At 50.2% G+C, this 18,949-nt stretch overlaps 1 protein-coding gene across 1 annotated transcript; it reads left to right on the top strand.

The window, feature by feature from the left end:
• The first annotated feature begins 104 nt into the window (after positions 1–104).
• Positions 105–18,849, top strand: LOC308581184 (lymphocyte antigen 6 complex locus protein G6c-like). Its single transcript, XM_081183709.1, has 3 exons — positions 105–221; positions 15,629–15,745; positions 17,120–18,849. The coding sequence occupies exons 1-3, from the start codon at positions 170–172 to the stop codon at positions 17,251–17,253; spliced, it is 303 nt and encodes a 100-aa protein (XP_081039835.1). The 5' UTR covers positions 105–169; the 3' UTR covers positions 17,254–18,849.
• Positions 18,850–18,949: the final 100 nt, after the last annotated feature.

The raw sequence follows: 18,949 nt of genomic DNA, 5'->3' as shown, positions 1-18,949 counted from the left end.
TCCAAATGGAAATCAGTTCTTGACCCTAATACCTCCCATCTCAAGACCTTTTAAGAGGAGTCTTGTTTCAGAGTCAAAGTTAGATTCTTCTGTCTTCTTGTCATTGCCACACACACACACTCCTCCTCCTCCTCTCTCTCTCTCTCTCTCTCTCGTGAAATTTCTCAAGATGAACAAGCGTCTTCTCCTGGGCTTTTCCCTTCTGCTCTTCTGCACAGTATGTAAGTACCGGGCTTTAAAAGGAAAATAGGGGTGTTGTTTTGCAAAACATTTGCATGGGAATTTAGCCAGCTAGAGGGCCTTCTCGGTAGTGGCACCCACCCTGTGGAACGCCCTCCCATCAGATGTCAAGGAAATAAACAACCATCTGAAGAAGACATCTGAAGGCAACCCTGTTTAGGGGAGTTTTTAATGTTTGATGTTTTATTGTGCTTTTAATTCTGTCGGGGGCTGCCCAGGGTGGCTGGGGTATAATAAAAAATCATTATTATTATTTGTTATTAATTAGCTAGTGCAAATGTGTAAGAAAATGGATGGGTCCATCTTTTTGAGCAGCTCAGGTGCAGCATTGTCACCCCAATCTGTGAGCAGTGTGAGATTTCAGCAGTTCTAGGCTTGCTTACCCAGGGTTTGTGTTTCCTGCTTGGAATGAGGCACAGCGGAGGTGTCGTTCACACATATATACAACCTGAGCCTATGATGGAGAGGTTCACAGCATAATCACTCCAAGAGGGTTTTGCTTCTCCCATAGGCGCAACCTTGGATCCAAACAGATATCAAACATCGTGCTGCTGCTTTGTGTCACACCTAACTCCAATTTCTCTACTCTGAAGTCTGGCTTTCTCTGTTGAGGGAGGGGCCCCACTCATTTGTCCTCCCACACCAGGTCCCTTTGGATCCTTTGTTGTGTTAATGGGTCATCCCCGAGGCCAGGCATAGGCAAACTTGGCCCTCCAGATGTTTTGGGTCTACAACTCCCATCATCCCCAGCTAACAGGACCAGTGATCAGGAATGATGGGAACTGTAGTCTCAAAACATCTGGAGGACTGAGTTTGCCTACGCCTGCCCTAGGCTATCATCTGAACCCAGGAAGCTAGCCTGGTTATTAAATTCCCCTTGTTATTCAATTATTGCTTTGAAAGCTTGCTGATTCCAGCCTAATACCCATGGATCCGGCACCCAGTTTTAACACCCTGAGCCTTAATTAAATTCTAATACTAACTTGATCCGGAGATAATAGTGGTCTGGCACCCACAAATTCATAACTATATTGAAGTATTTAGGAATGGTGAGTCCTTTTGGGTCGTACCCATCTATTTTTATCTCAGAGTACGTAAATGAATAGGTCTAAGTCGTGTCCACTCATTTAAATGTGTCTGCTCTGAGTAGGACTAACATTGTACACTTTGTTACCTGCTGGTGGGACAGCCATCTTCCAGGGGTGCTGCAACCACAAGATTCCTGCATTGCAGATCTTGAATTCAATGGGGGGTTGAACAAGATCAGCCTTGGCCAACTTGGTGCCCTCCAAATGTTGCTCCCATCAGCCCCAACCAGGTTGGCGAAAGCTGGAGTAGATCACATCAAAATTTCTTTCCAAATTGATGTGTTGTGTCAGAGCAGATCCATTGAACTTAAGAGACATGAATATTTTGGGTTCCTTAATTTCGATGGATCTAGTGTGACTGGAAGTTAGTTGGAATTCTGGAACCTTTGTCCCTCCAAATGTTGTTGGACTACAACTCCTATCAGCTTTGACTATTGGTCATGCTGGCTGGGTCGAACGTGAGTTGTAGTTCAGCAACAACCGGAGGGGCAAAGGTTTGCCAGACTGGATCTACAACTTTTTCCCATTTATGTGTGAGGGTTAGGAAGTGAAATCCAAAAGATTGTTGATGAAAAGAAAGCACTAAGCGCAGAGGAGGGCAGCCAAGATGATCAGGGGTCTGGAAACTCAGCCTTACGAGGAATGCTTGAAGGAATGTTTAGCCTGAGAGGTGATATGATAGCCATCTTCAAATATTTTACTGGCTGTCATATGGAAGAGGGAGCATGCTTGTTTTCTCCTGCTCTTCAAATGCAATGGCTTCAAGTACAAAAAAAGGAGATTCCGACTAATAATAATTAGGAAAAAGATTCTGACAGGAAGAGCTGTTCAGCCGTGGAACAGACTCCCATGAGAGGTGGTGGACTCTCCTTCCTTGGAGGTTTTCAAGCAGAGGGTGGATGGCCATCTGCCATGACTGCTTTAGCTGAGATTCCTGCATTGCAGGGGGTTGGTCTAGATGACCCTTGGGTCCATTCCAACTCTAAGATTCTATAATTCTAATTATAGAAGTAATAATAATAATTTATTATTTATACCCCGCCCATCTGGCTGGGTTTCCCCAGCCACTTTGGGCAGCTTCCAACACAATATTAAAATACAGTAATGAATCAAACATTAAAAGCTTCCCTCAACAGGGCTGCCTTCAGATGTCGTCTAAAAGTTTGGTAGTTGTTGTTCTCTTTGACATCTGCTGGGAGGGTGTTTCACAGGGCGGGTGCCACTACCGAAAAGGCCCTCTGCCTAGTTCTCTGTAACTTGACATCTTGCAGCGAGGGAACCGCCAGAAGGCCCTCGGCACTGGACCTCAGTGTCCAGGCTGAACGATGGGGGTGGAGACGCTCCTTCAGGTATACTGGGCTGAGGCCGTTTAGGGCTTTAAAGGTCAGCACCAACACTTTGAAGGCTTGTTTTCTCTTGAGTTCACTATACAGTACCTGGGGTTGTCTTTGTTTCTCCACATCAGCAGGACTAATCATGTCCCAGCGCATAATTTCTAAAATTCAACCACCAAGGGTTTGAATTTTCCTTTGCTGCGTGTCATTCAGTAGAATTAAACTAAGTGACAAAAAGCAAGCTGAGAAAACGAAGTGGACAAGGGAGGGAGAAAGGAAGGAATATTTGCAACAGCAACAACACCCCAAGCTAATCCTATGGAGGCAACAGTTTTCTTCCCCTGTGAAAAAGGCTTCAGTTTTTCTGCCCCATTCTCAGGGCAACTAAGAATTTCGATGCATGTGAGGTTTTGAGCTTATTTTATTCTTGTAAGATGGCTGAGGGTGGGATGCGTATTCTTTCCATCAAACATTTCTCAGGCACTAGTCAGCCTCTCCCAATGTGCTTCACCATCTGAAAAAGGCAGATGGAGACATTTTCTCATGATGTCCTCCACTGGGATTTGATTTAAGGGTGAGCAGCTGGGGGATTATTCCTCTGTGAGATGTAAACCACAGTTCCCAAGTTTCTTTTTTTGGGGTGGGAACCATAACAGAGTTATGAGTTGTGGGTGCCAAACACCCTAAATTTCTGGGTCCGATAGCTGTTATAATTCAACCAATGCTTGGAGTGTTAAAACTGGGGTTCAGACTCATGTGTATTAAACTGTGGGCTAGACAGTGCTCATCTCCAGGAATCAGCAAGCATTAAAAGCTAATTAAGCAAGTTTAACATCCTCATGAGGTGATAGCCTCGGGATGGAGCATTATGAAGATCAAAGGATCAAGGGACTCTGTCTGGGATGGCAGATGAATGGGGCCTCCCCTCCCTCCCTCAACAGACAAATCCACAGATCTTAGAGAAGTTAGAAACTACGGTATGTGACAGAGAAACAGATGAGCAGCAGGCAGAGCTACGGCTGATGTCTCTTTGAATTCTAAGCCGCAGCTATGGGAGAAACAAGAACCTCTTCGTGTGGTAGTGCTGTGAAACCCTTCCATCGCTGGCTTAGTTTGTATGTGTGAAACCCTTCCATCGCTGGCTTAGTTTATATGTGTGTGTTAATAACCCATATATCATAAAGACACCACAATCTCCGCTGTGCCTCATTTCCAATAGGAAACACAGACTTTGGTTAAGCATGCCTTAAAACCCTGAATCTCACACCGCTCAGAGCTTTGGGTGGTGTGCCGCATTACTTTAAATGTGTAGTAGTAGTAGTAGTAGTAGTAGTAGTAGTAGTAGTTGTTACAATTTATTATCCGCCCTTCACCCTAAGGCCCCAGGGTGGATTACAGCAAGTTAAACACAACATTAATATTAAACAAGTTAAACACAACATTAATATTAAAATACAATGTTACACATTATTAAAAACAGATTCAAACCATTTAAAATTACAAAAAGTAATAACATATAGTGTGAATGTGTCCCTGGTCTATATTGCTCTCTGAAGGGGCACTCTTGCCTTATAGCGCAACTAAAGCAGGGGAAATAAAATAAACCAGAGCGTTTGTGCTATAAAAAGTTACAGGGTTCCTGCAAGAAATTACAGGACGTGCACTTGACTGGAAAAAGGAAGCAGTGTGCCCGCCCCAAAACTTTCGTAGGCGCAAACAGAATGGAAAGTGGGGTCATGTGTAACCTCCCAGATACCACCTTGAGCATCTATAATCAGGAATGCACAATATAATGCTGCCCACTTTACATTCTGGGTGCTCCCTGGATTACGAAAGGGCCTTGGCAGCCTCGACGGAGATCATCCGCCACCCATTCTTGTTCCAGCATTCCTTGGCACAGAAATCTGTTTACAACAGACGCCTGGCTGCCATCCAGCTGGGAAGGATTCCCTCCACCCTGAATCGTTTCAGGTTTCGCAAGAAGCTTCTGCCAGCGAAAGGAAGCTTAGATTTCCCCATTTGAACTTGCCTGCTGATTAAGATTTTCTGATGAGGCTCTTCTCTGGGTAACCTTCGGAAGCCAGGTGAGCAAGGACCGAGAGGCTACGTCCCCTGGTGTGGAGATTCCCAAATTGTTGGAAATCCAACCTCTGGACCAGTTGGCCTAGTGCCACCTCTGCTATCTTTTGGTCCCTGAGCCCATCTTGCTTTTAAAGTTAACATCTAAGGGTCTTTCATAAATTTAGATTTCCTCTTTTCTCCAGTTGGCTGGTCCCCTGCTTTTATCTCTGTGGATTCCTAATTGCGGTTTTTAATTGCGTGCGTGGCTGCTTGCCTGCTCTCGCGTATTACAGTACGTTTCTGAGCACAATTCACAGTGTTGATGTTGACCTTTAAAGCCCTAAACAGCCTTGGCCCAGCATACCTGAAGGAGCGTCTCCACCCCCATCTTTCTGCCAGGACACTGAGGTCCAGTGCTGAGGGCCTTCTGGCGGTTCCCTTGCTAAGAGAAGTGAGGTTGCAGGGAACCAGGCAGAGGGCCTTCTCAGTAGTGGCACCTGCCCTGTGGAACGCCCTCCCATCAGATGTCAAAGAGATAAACAACTACCTGGCATTTAGAAGACATCTGAAGGCAGCCCTGTTCAGGGAAGTTTTTAATGTGTGACATTTTAATGTATTTTTAATCTTTATTGGAAGCCACCCAGAGTGGCTGGGGAGACCTAGCCAGATGGGCGGGTACAAATGATAAATTATTATTATTATTATTATTATTATTATTATTATTATTATTATTATTATTATTATTATTGCTGCCTCAAGAGATTGCTGTGGACGGTGGGGTCCAATATCACAGTTGCAAAGAAATACAGTGCTCCGACTGCATGCAAATGATTAAGTGGGAGAGGTTGAGACAGGGAAGTGATTTGGCACCTGATCTCAAGGCTGCTTCCACAATGGGTGTTTGCAGAACAAGCCATGCTTTGCCATTCGCTCATTTTGTTTTGTAGAACTTAGCATACTGTCATCTTGAAATGGACACCCTCTTGCGTTTTCCCCTCTTTTCAGAGTTCAGAAAAACTGACTTTAAAACAGAGCGCCAATTGGATCTAGCCAGGACCCCGACTTTTATTGCCCCAACTTTTTATTGCCATCAGTTATTCTGCCTCCCCCATGGCATACCTAACTAAAGTCAAAGTCCCTAATCATCGGAGGGACTTTACCTTGGCACGTTGCCATGCCCTCCCCTCGGCTCTCATGGAAGGTCGATATAGGAAGATTCCTTACTTGGGACAAACAGAAATAACAGAGCATGTGCTTCTCCAGCACTTATATTATAGAGACATCTGTATTAGCCTCATTCCTCGCTATTCCATAAGTACCCAGGGCGCCCAGGACAATTCTATATCTCCCTGCTGCTTTCAGATACCAACCCTCCTACAACAAACAGTGTTGCCAGGTTCTGCATAGCAGCGCTCAAAATTCATCACTTGATGACCTGCGCCACAAACTAGATTTAATGAGCACTCATATCCGATGTGGGTGGCACTGTGGGTTAAACCACAGAGCCTAGGGCTTGCCAATCAGAAGGTTGGTGGTTCGAATCCTCGCGACAGGGTGAGCTCCCATTGTTCGGTCCCAGCTCCTGCTAACCTAGCAGTTCGAAAGCACGTCAAAGTGCAAGTAGATAAATAGGTACCACTCCAGCAGGAAGGTAAACGGCGTTTCCGTGCGCTGCTCTGGTTTGCCAGAAGCGGCTTAGTACCACTGTACCTTCTGTTTTAATAACTTTAGATTTCCAAAAATGTTTTATAGATTTTACATGATTGTACCCCACCCTACTTATGCTGGGTCTATGACTGTAATAAAGATTTGACTGATGACTTTTGGGGGTCCTTAATCTTGTGCAGGTCATGTAACTCAATGGGAGCATGGAAGGGAAGATGCACACCCCAGTTTTGGGACAGGAAGGCACCAGTTTGAGGAAAGCTGCGCTCGTACCTTTGTGGGCTTAGTGACGCAGCTGCATTAAGGCTTTCAAATTCATTTGGGGGAAGTTGGCTACCGCAAGCTTTAAAGAAAAGAAAGATAAATTCAATCCTCAAGCTTGCTATACTTACTCAACACTTATTTGCTGTTCGTTGCCTGCGCCAACGCTTGAAAGGACTCCTGAAGTGGGCAGGAGTTAACTCAGCGAGAGAGAAAAATGCAATCCATTCTCAGTGCATCATCGAGGTTTTTTAATCTCCATAGAAGATTGTGGGATGTTGCAGAAACCAAAAGAACTTCTAACACGAGACAGAGATGGCACAATCTCTGCTGGATGAGGTCCACATGAATGCCACCCCAGCGCCTCAAGCAGTTTCAGGAGTGCTTTTAATAGCATTGTGAAAGAATATTCAAAGCATGTAAACAACAATCAAGGCCACGTGTTCACACACCCTCACAAGCAAGCATCTGGGGGGTGGGGGCGGAAAACATTTTTTGTAAGTCACAAGTAAACATTTAGAAAACATTTTTTGTAAGTCACAAGTGACTTCATTGGTGATCACTCGTAGCTGAGTAAGATTGTCTTCCATAAACACGGTTTTAACAATGAGTCCATAAGTGACCGTGGAGGCCAATTCTGGATTCACTCGTCCTTCCACAGTGGGGATATTGGTTTCTGGGTGGGAGTTGATCACGGTGTGGATTTGCCAAGCATGCCTTCCTCTTAGCACATTTCTTCCTTGCATCCTGAGTTTGAGTGTCTTCAAAGCCCATGACACCTTTGGTAAAGGCTGTTCTCCAACTGTAGCACTCATAGGCCAGTGTTTCCCAGTTGTCAGTGTTTATACTACATTTTTTAAGATTTGCTTTGAGAGAGTCTTTGAACCTCTTTTGTTGACCACCAGCATTACGCTTTCCATTTTTAAGTTGGGAATAGAGTAGTTGCTTTGGAAGACGATCATCAGGCATCCGCACAACATGACCAGTCCAACGAAGTTGATGTTGAAGAATCATTGCTTCAACACTGGTAATCTTTGCTTCTTCCAGTACACTGGTATTAGTTTGCCTGTCTTCCCAAGTGATGTGTTCAATTTTTCGGAGACACCGTTGATGGAATCTTTCAAGGGGTTGGAGATGGCATTTATAAGTGGTCCATGTTTCACAAGCATACAGTAAGGTTGGTAGTACAATAGCTTTGTAAACAAGAATTTTGGTTTCCCTGTGAATGTTCTGGTCCTCAAACACTCTGCACTTGGGAAAAAGCTGCACTTGCAGAGCTCAGGCGGTGCTGGATTTTGGCATCAATGTTGGCCCTTGTGGAAAGACAACTGCCTAGGTAGGAGAAGTGATCAACATTTTCCAACGTTACACCATTGAGTTGGATTTGTGGTGCTGCAGAGGGGGTATTTTCTACTTGTTGGTGTAGCACTTTGGTTTTTTGGATGTTGAGTGATAGGCCAAGCTTTTTGTAAGCTTCTGCAAAGATATTTAGGATGGTTTGGAGGTCACAAGTGACTAACGCAGGACTAGGGGCAGGGCCGTCTTAAGTCTATCCAGCACTGTGGTACAAAGATTCCTTTGGTGCCGCCCCCCTTTTCCCAGAGTTGGCAACCTTTTTATGGCGCTTGTCAGGGGCTGCCTCAGGTCTCAGCTCACAAAAGACCAACGCCAAGCTCTTCTTATATACAAGGATGTTTATTGCAGTTCATTATTGCTTCCACAACCGAGGCGCGCAGCCCCGCGTCTCTTAGCCTAGACGTTTGAAGTCCCCTCTGAATCAGTCCCGCCTCTACACCAGTTTAAGAGGCTTGTGCTAGACCACCTCTTCCTGTCCTTTCTTTTCCGCAGGGTCTTCCTGCCCCCCTGGGTTCCTTCCCTCCTGCTTTCCCCTGACGCGGATCCCTCAGATGCCTGCTCCCCCCTCCTTCGTGCTTTGGGGCCAGGCTCCTCCTCCGGGCTCTCTCCATTTCCGCGCGCCTCCACATTTGAACTTGGCGCGCGTTCGCTACCCCTGACCTTCCTTTTGACAGTTACACTACTCCCTGTACTACTCTCCGCCCCTTCCGGCAGGACGTCCTGCCCCGATCTCCTTCCCCTGTCTCCTTCCTGCTCTGCTCCGTGTGTCACACTGGGAACTCCACTCTCTTCACTCCGTTCCTCCTGGGAAGCCGACCCCGATCTCCCACTCCCACTCGGGGTTTCCCTGCTGCTTCCCTGCTCCTGGCAAGTCCCCCCTGTGACCCCCCTTGGCTTGACCAGGGGCGCCCTCTTCTGGGAATCCTCCGATTCACTTGAGAGACTCATGGAAGACCTCAAGTCATTGTCATCCTCTTCCTCACTGTCCTGGGATTCTTCCCCATCGCTCTCCGTCTCCCCCCTCACCTGTGCCTCTGTCCCTGAACCCCTGACATCCATCCCCCCTCAAAGCCCCCCCTTCCCCCCTCCCGCTGCTCGGGCGCAGGTTCTGGGAGCTCCGTCATTGCGGAGGTCGCTGCCGGACACAGGTCGTCAACGTCGATCTCCTCTGCTTCCAGTTCAGTGTATGTGTGCTCGAACCCATGGTCCTCTCCCAACATGTTCACGTCCTCCTCTCCCCCTATTGCCTGGGTGGGGTCTGCTTGCCAAGGCCCCATCCGCCACCTAATGCGCCAGTCCTCTTCTGGTAGGTCGTCCCACCAGTAAGAAGGGTCGGTGTCCACCCCCGAACACGATCCCCTTGGAGGGCTCGACTCTGGCATCGTCTCCTCTGCGGAGGAGAACCCTCGGAAGGTGCTGGCGGAAAGTGTGGGCGTAAAAAGCCAATCGTCGAAAAACTGTGCTGGCATGGGCCTGTGTGGGAAAAGGGCATGGAACTCGTCCTTGAGGAGAGGCTCATCCAAAGCGTAGTCCGGCACCCAACTGTTGGCGCTGGCTGGGGCACCCTCTCTGGCGAGAAAATATTCTACTCCCTCTTCCCCCCATCTCGAGTCCAGAATCTCTGTGACCTCGTTGATTGGTTCGGCCCTAGGTGACCTCCCCTTCTTGGGCGACTCTCTGCTTGGTTCTGGTGCCGTCCCTGACTCCTGAAATCTGTGTGGGGCCTTGTAGGGGGTGAGCACCGACCTATGAAAGACCGGGTGCATTCTGGAACCTTCGGGGAGGGCCAATCGAAACGCTATGGGATTGATCCTGGCCTCAACTTGGTACGGCCCTAATTGCCTGTGTCCTAGCTTCTGCTTAGCTAACGACTTGGCCGGCACTGCTTGGGCCGCTAACCATACCCAGTCTCCCACCTGGATGTCTTCCCCCTCCCTCCTGTGTTTGTCCGCCTGTACCTTATAGGCTTGTTTAGCTAGCTCTAAATGTCTCCGTAGCTCGTCGTGCACCTCTTGCAATTCTGCTGCGAAATGGTCGGCCCCCTGCGGCGCCCCCTCCCCCGTTGTTACGAGCCCCGGGAAGGTTCTGGGATGCCGTCCATTGTTAGCGAAGAACGGCGTCACCCCCGTCGACGTGTGCTTCATGTTGTTGTAGGCAAACTCAGCCATCGGCAGGTAATCCACCCAAGCTGCGGGTCGCTGATTGGCGTAACATCTCAGGTACTGCTGCATGATCGCGTTGACCCTCTCTGCTTGGCCGTTGGTCTGTGGATGTCTCGCCGACGACAGGTTGATCTTGACGTGCAGGATCCCTAGGAGCTTCTGCCAGAAACTGGAAACAAACTGGCGCCCCCTGTCGGACAGAATGGACCGTGGCAACCCATGCACTTTACACGTGGTCGATGAAGAGTTTGGCGGTCTGTTCCGCTGTCGCCACCCTCGCGCAAGGAATGAAATGCGCCATCTTGGTGAACAGGTCTACAACCACAAGCACCGCCGTCTTGCCTCGCGAACTGGGCAGATCAGTGACAAAGTCCAGCGCCACCCTCTCCCACGGTTGCAGTGGCGTCTCCAACGGTTCCAGCAGTCCCGCTGGCTTCTGGTGCACTGGCTTGGATCTTTGGCAAGTGTCACACCTGGCGACGTAATCCGCGACCTCCCCTCGCATCTGGGGCCACCAAAAGTCTCTGGCCACTAATTCCGTCGTCTTTTCCTTGCCGAAGTGGCCAGCGCTGGGTGCGTCGTGCAACTGCTGCAGAACCTTCGCGCAGAGATCGTCTCCCGGAACGTAGAGAGCACCTTTACGGGTCAGCAGGCCGTCGCGTATCTGAAACTCGTCGTCCTTTGCTGTGCCTTTCCGCACCTCTTCCATCTTGGACTGTGCGAACGGATCCGTCTGCAACGCGCGACGCACCGCCTCCAGGTCCACGGCGGCTGAAGCGCACGCCCACGCCTGCGGTGCAAAAATGTGCTTGGCTGCCACCGGTGCCGCTTCCTCGAGATACTGCGGTTTCCTGGAGAGCGCATCTGCTATGACATTGTTGTCGCCTGGGATGTACTCTATCCTGAAATCGAAGTCCGCAAAGAACTCTGCCCAGTGTATGTGCCTCTGGCTCTGTAGCTTCGCCGTGTGCCAGTACTCTAGGTTCTTGTGGTCCGTGCGGACCTGCACGGTGTGCTTGGCTCCGATGAGGAAGTGCCTCCACGCCTTGAAAGCTGCGTGAATGGCCAACAACTCCCTGTCCCAGATGGTGTAGTTCTGTTCCGACTTGCTGAGCTTCTGGGAGTAGAAAGCGCAGGGCCTCCAGTTTCCCTGCGGGTCTTTCTGTAAGAGGACGGCCCCCACCGCTCTGTCAGATGCGTCAGTCTCAACCCTCATGGGCCTGCCGGGATTCACGTGTAACAGCTGTTCTTCGGACGCGAAGAGACTCTTAAGTCTCCTGAAGGACTGCTCCGCCTGGTCCGTCCAGGTGAACTTCTTCTTCTTGGAGCTGAGAGTGTCCGTGATAGCTGCCGTCTCCCTGGCGAAACCCCTGATGAACTTGCGGTAAAAGTTGGCGAAGCCGACGAACCTCTGGACCTCCTTCCGATTTTGCGGGCTCTTCCAGTCCAACACCGCACGGACCTTGGCGCTGTCCATGGCTAGGCCCCTGTCGGACAGCCTATAGCCCAGAAAATCCACCTCCGTCACGTCGAATTGGCACTTCTCCAGCTTGGCGTAGAGCCTGTGCTCCCGTAGCCTCTGCAGGACCTCCTTCACGTCGCTCTCGTGAGCCTCCGGCGATTCCGAGAAGATCAGAATGTCGTCGAGGAAACATACGCACTTCTTGTAGAGGAGTCCCGCCAGCACGTGGTGCATAAAAGCTTGGAAATAGTGGGAGCCATTTTGGAGACCAAACGGCATAACTCTGTATTCGTAGGTGCCCAACGGCGTGAACATGGCCGTCTTCCACTCATCACCCTCTCGCACGCGTATGAGATTGTAAGCTCCGCGGAGATCCAACTTGGTGAAGATCTTCCCTTTCCGCACCGTCGCGAGCAGGTCGTCAATCTTGGGCATGGGAAAGGCCGCGGGCTTTGTCTTCGAGTTTATGAATCTAAAGTCTACGATCAGCCTTTTTTTGGGCGTGTCCTTCTTCTTCACAAAAAACACAGGACTGCCCCCTACAGCCTTTGATTCTCGGATGAATCCCTGCTGCAGGTTGTGATCTATGAACTCCCTGAGCTCCTGCAGCTCATCCTCGGACATGGAATACAGTTTCGCAGTCGGTAGCATTGTCCCTGGCAAGAGGTCAATAGCGCAATCGTAGGGCCGGTGAGGTGGCAACTGGTCTGCCTCCTTTTCGCAGAAAACCTCCAAAAACCCCTTGTACTTGAGGGGTACTGCTTGCGCCATGCTGAGACGTAGCTGCTGCCCCTCCTCTTGGCCCTCCTCCTCCGGACCGGTCTGGATGCAATGCTGCGCGCAATAGGACGAGCCGAAGGTGAGCTGCCGCTGGTACCACGCCATGGTCGGGCTGTGCCTATCCAGCCAACTCATGCCTAACACTATAGGCATGTCTGACAGGCGGGTGACGTTGAAACTGATGACTTCTTGGTGATTGCCAATCTGCATCACCATGGGTGGCGTCTGTTGTACCACCTGCCCACCCAGCAGCTTCCTGCCATCCACTGTGACGACGTTCAATGGCAGCGTGGCTGGCAGGAGCTCTATGCGATGCTGCTTGACGAAATGCACCCCTACGAAGTCTGCGTTGCTTCCACTGTCAATTGTAATGGGGACTTCCAGGGTGCGTCCATTAGGCAGCTGGAGAGTTGCAGTGAGCTGCACCACTGGCTTGGGTGGCAGGGGGTCTGTAGGCTGCAAAAGCGCTGGAGACTGCCCTACTGACTCGCCTGGCTGTGCCCCAGCATTGCTGCTTCCAGCCAGGCATTGCCGTTTCCCTGAAACTGCTCTTCATGTTGTGCTGCTGCAGTTACTGTTGCTAAGGCTGCAGTGTGCTTCTGGAGCCTCTGGGGACACTCTTTGGCCATGTGCGTCGCACTGTCACAGATGTAACACTTCCTGTTCCCTCTAGGAGGCTTCGCCTTGACTGCTCCGGACGCTGGGGCTCCGGCAGCTGACTGAGCCTTTGCACCACCCAGTTCCATTGGCTCCTCCCCTGCCTGCAACTGAGGGGAGGGACGCTGACGTCCTAGATCTCTGGGAAGGAAAGGAGGCACTCTAGACGGTGCGCGAAGCTGGCTACCCTCCTCTTTGCGCCAAGGGCGTTCTTCGTGGCGTACTCCAATGGCGAGCGCCCGCTGCACCACTTCTGCCAGGGTTTGAGGTCTGTCCCCCCTTGCCAGTTCATCTTTTACAGGGCCAGAGAGCCCCTCCCAAAACAAGTCTCTTACTGCCAGGGAGTCTTTCTCCCATCTCAGCACAGTCAGCAAGGCGAAAAAGCGAGCATGGTACTGACGTACTGAAGCCTTGCCTTGCCTTAAACCATGCATCTCTTGGCATGCTACATCCACATCCACGTTAGACTGGAAGCAAGCATCCATGCATTTGATAAATTCATCGGAGTCCCTTCGAGCAGGGCAATCCTCGCGCCACAGATTGCGCAGCCAAGCCCTCGCTTCCCCATGCAAGTGGGACACAATGAAACCCACTTTCTCCTCATCTTTAAAGTCGTCGCGAAGCAAATGCAACGCATATTCTACGTCTGCTCGAAAACTGGGGTACTGCTTCAGGTTCCCATCGAAGTGGGCTACCAAGTTGCCCCCTCTTCTGCCCAGTGCTACTCCAGCAGCTTTGGCCCCCGGGAACCCCACTTGGCATGCATGATCCCACCTGGCTTGCAGATCTTGGCACCGCTTTTCCGCCTCTTCCCCCTTCTTCTGGGAGACCACTACCTCAGTGGTAAGCTGGGAGACTGCGTTGCGTAGCTCAGCTATCTGCTCCTCCATACTCATGGCTGCCAAACTTCGTGAGCTTCGCAAAAAAAAAATTTGCGTACTTTTGGGAGGGGACTTACTGTCAGGGGCTGCCTCAGGTCTCAGCTCACAAAAGACCAACGCCAAGCTCTTCTTATATACAAGGATGTTTATTGCAGTTCATTATTGGTTCCACAACCGAGGCGCGCAGCCCCGCGTCTCTTAGCCTAGACGTTTAAAGTCCCCTCTGAATCGGTCCCGCCTCTACACCAGCTTAAGAGGCTTGTGCTAGACCACTTCTTCCTGTCCTTTCTTTTCCGCAGGGTCTTTCTGCCCCCCTGGGTTCCTTCCCTCCTGCTTTCCCCTGACGCGGATCCCTCAGATGCCTGCTCCCCCCTCCTTCGTGCTTTGGGGCCAGGCTCCTCCTCCGGGCTCTCTCCATTTCCGCGCGCCTCCACATTTGAACTTGGCGCGCGTTCGCTACCCCTGACCTTCCTTTTGACAGTTACACTACTCCCTGTACTACTCTCCGCCCCTTCCGGCAGGACGTCCTGCCCCGATCTCCTTCCCCTGTCTCCTTCCTGCTCTGCTCCGTGTGTCACACTGGGAACTCCACCCTCTTCACTCCGTTCCTCCTGGGAAGCCGACCCCGATCTCCCACTCCCACTCGGGGTTTCCCTGCTGCTTCCCTGCTCCTGGCAAGTCCCCCCTGTGATCCCCCTTGGCTTGACCAGGGGCGCCCTCTTCTGGGAATCCTCCGATTCACTTGAGAGACTCATGGAAGACCTCAAGTCATTGTCATCCTCTTCCTCACTGTCCTGGGATTCTTCCCCATCGCTCTCCGTCTCCCCCCTCACCTGTGCCTCTGTCCCTGAACCCCTGACAGCGCTGCTGGCAGCTTTGCGGGGCTGGAGGAGGTGGGCAGCGGCTGGAGGGCAGCTCCTCTGGCAGTGAAGAGGTAGAGGCGACATGGCGGAGGCAGGCGAGGGCAGTGAGCTGATGCTGGGAGGCACCGCATCCAGCCTCCACCTCTTCCCTGCCAGAGGAGCTGCCCTCCAGCTGCTGCCCGCCTCCTCCAGCCCTGCAAAGCTGCCAGAACTTGGCAGAACTTAGCGCCCGGCGCCCCATGCCACTTGCCTCTATGGCAGTGGTTCTCAACCTGTGGGACTACAACTCCCATCATCCATTTGTTAATTCCTTGGGTTTAGGCCAACCTATAACACTCTCACTGTATACTTCCCGTGTTCCTATGTAAATATGTCCCCTGGTTTCTCTCTCTCTCCATATGTATGTATGATCCATAGAACAACAGGATGGAACAGGCTGAATGCATGTGAAACTAATCTGGAATGGAAATAGGGTGATTCATACATTCTTACAAAACAGTTTTGCTTTGACATCTGCTACAAATGGGGAGTGTGGTATAGTGGTTAGATTGTCAGAACAGGTCTGCAGGAAGCTGGTTTCAAATCTCCACCAAAACATGAAGCTCACATGAAGGGGCCTTTGGCCAGTCACCGCCTCTCAGTCTGACCTACCACACACTGCAAAGGATAAAATGTGGCGGGGGGAACCATGGGCACCATCAAGCACTGAGGAAGAAAGTTGGCATGCAGTTTTTGGCTGTTGTTTTTTAAAGCACTTTTGTGGCCCGTTTATAATTTCTGATTAAAACCACGCCTGTCTTTCTGCTTCTCTCCTGCAGCTGAAGGTCTCGTGTGCCGAGTTTGCAAGTACAAACTTGGCAAGGTCTGCCTGGATACTGACGAACCTTGCAAAGCGGCCGATGGGCAGTTCTGCGAGACAACCAAAGTTTATGCTGGTAAGAACAATTACTGGAAATCCGCTAGTGCTGTATAATCTCCATCAGTTGTGCAGCGAGAGAGCTAGTGTCTTCGGGGAACGGTGTGAGGTGTTGGTATCAACAGGCACCTGAAAAAGCGCTCGCCCCACAGAAAGGGGTCCCCTGCTGACCCCCAGTGTTTCCTGGCCCTGCTCCTGTTCCTCCTTGCGCTTGCTGCCTATTCATTTGCCTTATCTCCAGCTGTGGAGGGCAGGACTCGAACCCAGGGCTTCAGGTTACAAGAAGGGAGATTCATCCTGGCAGTAATTGCACGTCAAGACCCCAAAGCCACCCCCTTGTTGAGAAATAACACACACAAGGACACAGATATTAGGTTAATGTTATTGGGCAAATTTTGGCCACAACTTTATTGATTACAGAATGTGAGCGGTATTGGCTTAGGCATTGAATGGACCAGATTATATCTGACTCCTGCCCAATGCGCAGGAAGTCCGGTAAGGGTAAACCACCGGAAGGGGGAGCCCTGTTGATGCATACCAACTTGAGCTTCCCCTGGTGTTCCCATCGGGGTCGTATCATGGCCCTAGCCCCTGACCCAAGCTTCAGACAAGATCAACACCCCCGGATTCCTTTAATGGAATACCCTTAAGCTTGGAGGGGCAGGTGATGGCCCATCGCAAGGTCAAACAATGCCTAACTGCAACCCTAACAAAGTTGTGACGATTACTACGAGGTAGGTGAAAACCAAGTGGCCAGCGCCAATTTGCCAAGTGGGAAAATTCCTACCAGGCCCCTCGGACAACCAAGGCAACCAACCAAAGTCCATAGCAGGGCCAGTGCCTAACCTGCAAAATAGGGAGGGAGGGCGGGTGATTGAGAAAGCGAGCCAAAGAGGAAGCCCTTTGGCTCGTGCCTCTGTTTAAATGGTCCCGGCCACGCCCCCCGGCCAGCGGATTGGCTGGCCAGGCTCTGACGTGGCCGGGATCCCCCGGGCAACGGGGAACTAAGTCCCCCGCCCCCGGAGGGGAGTGGGTGGCCACGCAGTCCACTGCAAACTCCTCCCCACAGGGAAGTGGAGCGGATGAACCGTTCAACAGCAGAATGGACTCCCTAGGGAGGTGTTGGGCTCTCCTTCCTTGGGGTTTTTTAAGCAGAGGTTGGATGTCCATCTGTCATGGATGCTTTAGCTGAGATTCCTGCATTTCAACCCCAGCTCCCAGAACTCCATGATTGTTTAAAGTGACACCATAGTGCTTTAAACGTAGGGTGTGGTGCTCTGCGGCTCCATGCCCCAAACACCTAGATTTTCAGGGTTATCTGCTATGTGGTGTGACTCACCCTGGGTACAGGGAAGGAGTTAAACTAACACACATCTCATTCCTCTCCCACCAGGCGAATTATTCCTCTTCAAGCGCTATGGCTGCGGCAAATACGCCGAGCTCTGCAACAAGATCGAGCGGAGGGAAAACGCCTTCAACATGTCCTACGAACGCACTTGCTGCGACACCGACTTATGCAACGCTTAGTTCTCGTTTTCTGTCCCTGGGAAAGTTCGGCTTAGCATGGGGCCAACAGCTGGTTCATTCACAATAAAAGCTGGCAAGAGAGACCCCCTTTCACTCAAAAAGACAACCCTCAGATTATATGATCCCATCACTTTGACCTTCTGTCAGTGCTCAAGATTTCAGCTTCTTCTTCCCTCCCAAAGGTTCCCCCACCTCATTTGTGGCCTCTCCCACAGGACCTGCTGAAAATGCTTCATAGCTAGTTCTATGTAGCTCACGTTCAAAGCACACAGTTGAAGCACCAAGACACCTCTTTAAACAGTCATGGCTTCCCCCCAAGAATTCTGGGAACTGTTGTCTGTCAAGGGTGCTGAGAGGTATTGAGAGAGACACACACCCCTTTCTCCCTCTCGCAAAACTACAATTCCCAGCATTCCCTGTGAAGAGGGATTGACTGTCAAGCAACAACTTAAATCCTGCAAAGGTAATTAAAATTGGGCAAAAAAAAAATACCCGCAAATTAAAACACATGTAAGTGGCCTACATGTCTGGGCAGGCTTGCCTAAACAAACATGCTTTTAGCAGGCACTGAATAGTAGATTCATTAATTTCAATGGCTCTTCTATGAAAAGAACCTCTGTTGTTGCTTTTTCACCCTTTCTTTAAAGTCTTCAGAATTGTTTCTCTCTGCCATCATCACAAGTTTAGAAACCAAACTGCCTTTCTCCTGAAGATCGAAGCATATAGTAAAGGAAGATTTGTATGTTTAAACTCCCCGAGAGAAACAGCATAACTGAAGAGAATCTTAGCAAATGGCTGAGGGGAGATGACAAGGGGAGGGACATCTTTTTCGGCCTGAGGGCCACATTTTTGAGGGGGGCAACCTTCCAGGGGTTGCATGACAAAGGTGGGTGGTGCTAGTGTACACACACACACACACACACACACACACACACACACACACACACACACACAGAGCCCTCTGTTCTCCTTCAAGCAAGAAGCATCTTCAGAGTTCAAGGATACATTACAGCTAGCTAAAAACAGGTGAGGCTGCCTAGCAGGTCTGGTGTGGCTTGAGAATAGTCTTCAGGGCCAGACAGAAAGACTTGGGGGGCCATATCTGGCCTCTGAGCCTGAGATTCCCCACCCCTTAGTTAAAACAATGGCTGTCCTCTTCTCAATCTGAATTCACCCTGAGCTGCATTGCCAGGTGTTTATTTGCTGGGGAGGGGGGAAGAGTCAAGAAAAATATGTATGCAAAGTTTTAAAATGTCCTGTTTTCTTTTATATCTTTTTGTATTTACTGGGGAGCTGTGGAGAGTTGCTGAATTGCTGACTTGGCAAATGAGAAAATGGGCGGGGTATAAATAATAAATCATCATCATTATTATTATTACTACGCATGCTGCATTTACTCTAGCAGAATCTGAAATCAGATTCCTTAAACTGAACGTCCAAGAGATTGCATACAGTTGTAAAATACTGTGGAGTTTGTACAACGATGTGGTGCTGTGTTTTGCATGGCTTTTGTGCTTCTGGTGTAAACCGCAGTCGCTTTCGAATTGTATTGCTGCCATCTTTGGCTGAAGGAATGAATAAAGTCGGTTGACTTGACCATGCTGCCTCTGCACAAGCCCTTTCCTTCACAGGACCGGCGTCTTGTAAGGTCCATAGATAGATTGGGATCCATTTGTAGATTGCTGGGTGGTTTTCA

Source organism: Podarcis bocagei (genome assembly GCF_964188305.1).
Source record: "Podarcis bocagei genome assembly, chromosome: 2".
Classification (NCBI taxonomy): domain Eukaryota; kingdom Metazoa; phylum Chordata; class Lepidosauria; order Squamata; family Lacertidae; genus Podarcis; species Podarcis bocagei.
This window is presented reverse-complemented; position numbering and strand designations above follow the sequence as displayed.

What these genes read in the sequence shown, in the direction of transcription:
- LOC308581184 (XM_081183709.1), top strand. Translation starts at nt 170, where the DNA reads ATGAACAAGCGTCTTCTCCTGGGCTTTTCCCTTCTGCTCTTCTGCACA. An exon ending in TCTGCTCTTCTGCACAGTAT is followed by an intron (nt 222 to 15,628) that starts GTAAGTACCGGG and finishes TCTCTCCTGCAG; the next exon opens with CTGAAGGTCTCGTGTGCCGA. An exon ending in GACAACCAAAGTTTATGCTG is followed by an intron (nt 15,746 to 17,119) that starts GTAAGAACAATT and finishes CTCTCCCACCAG; the next exon opens with GCGAATTATTCCTCTTCAAG.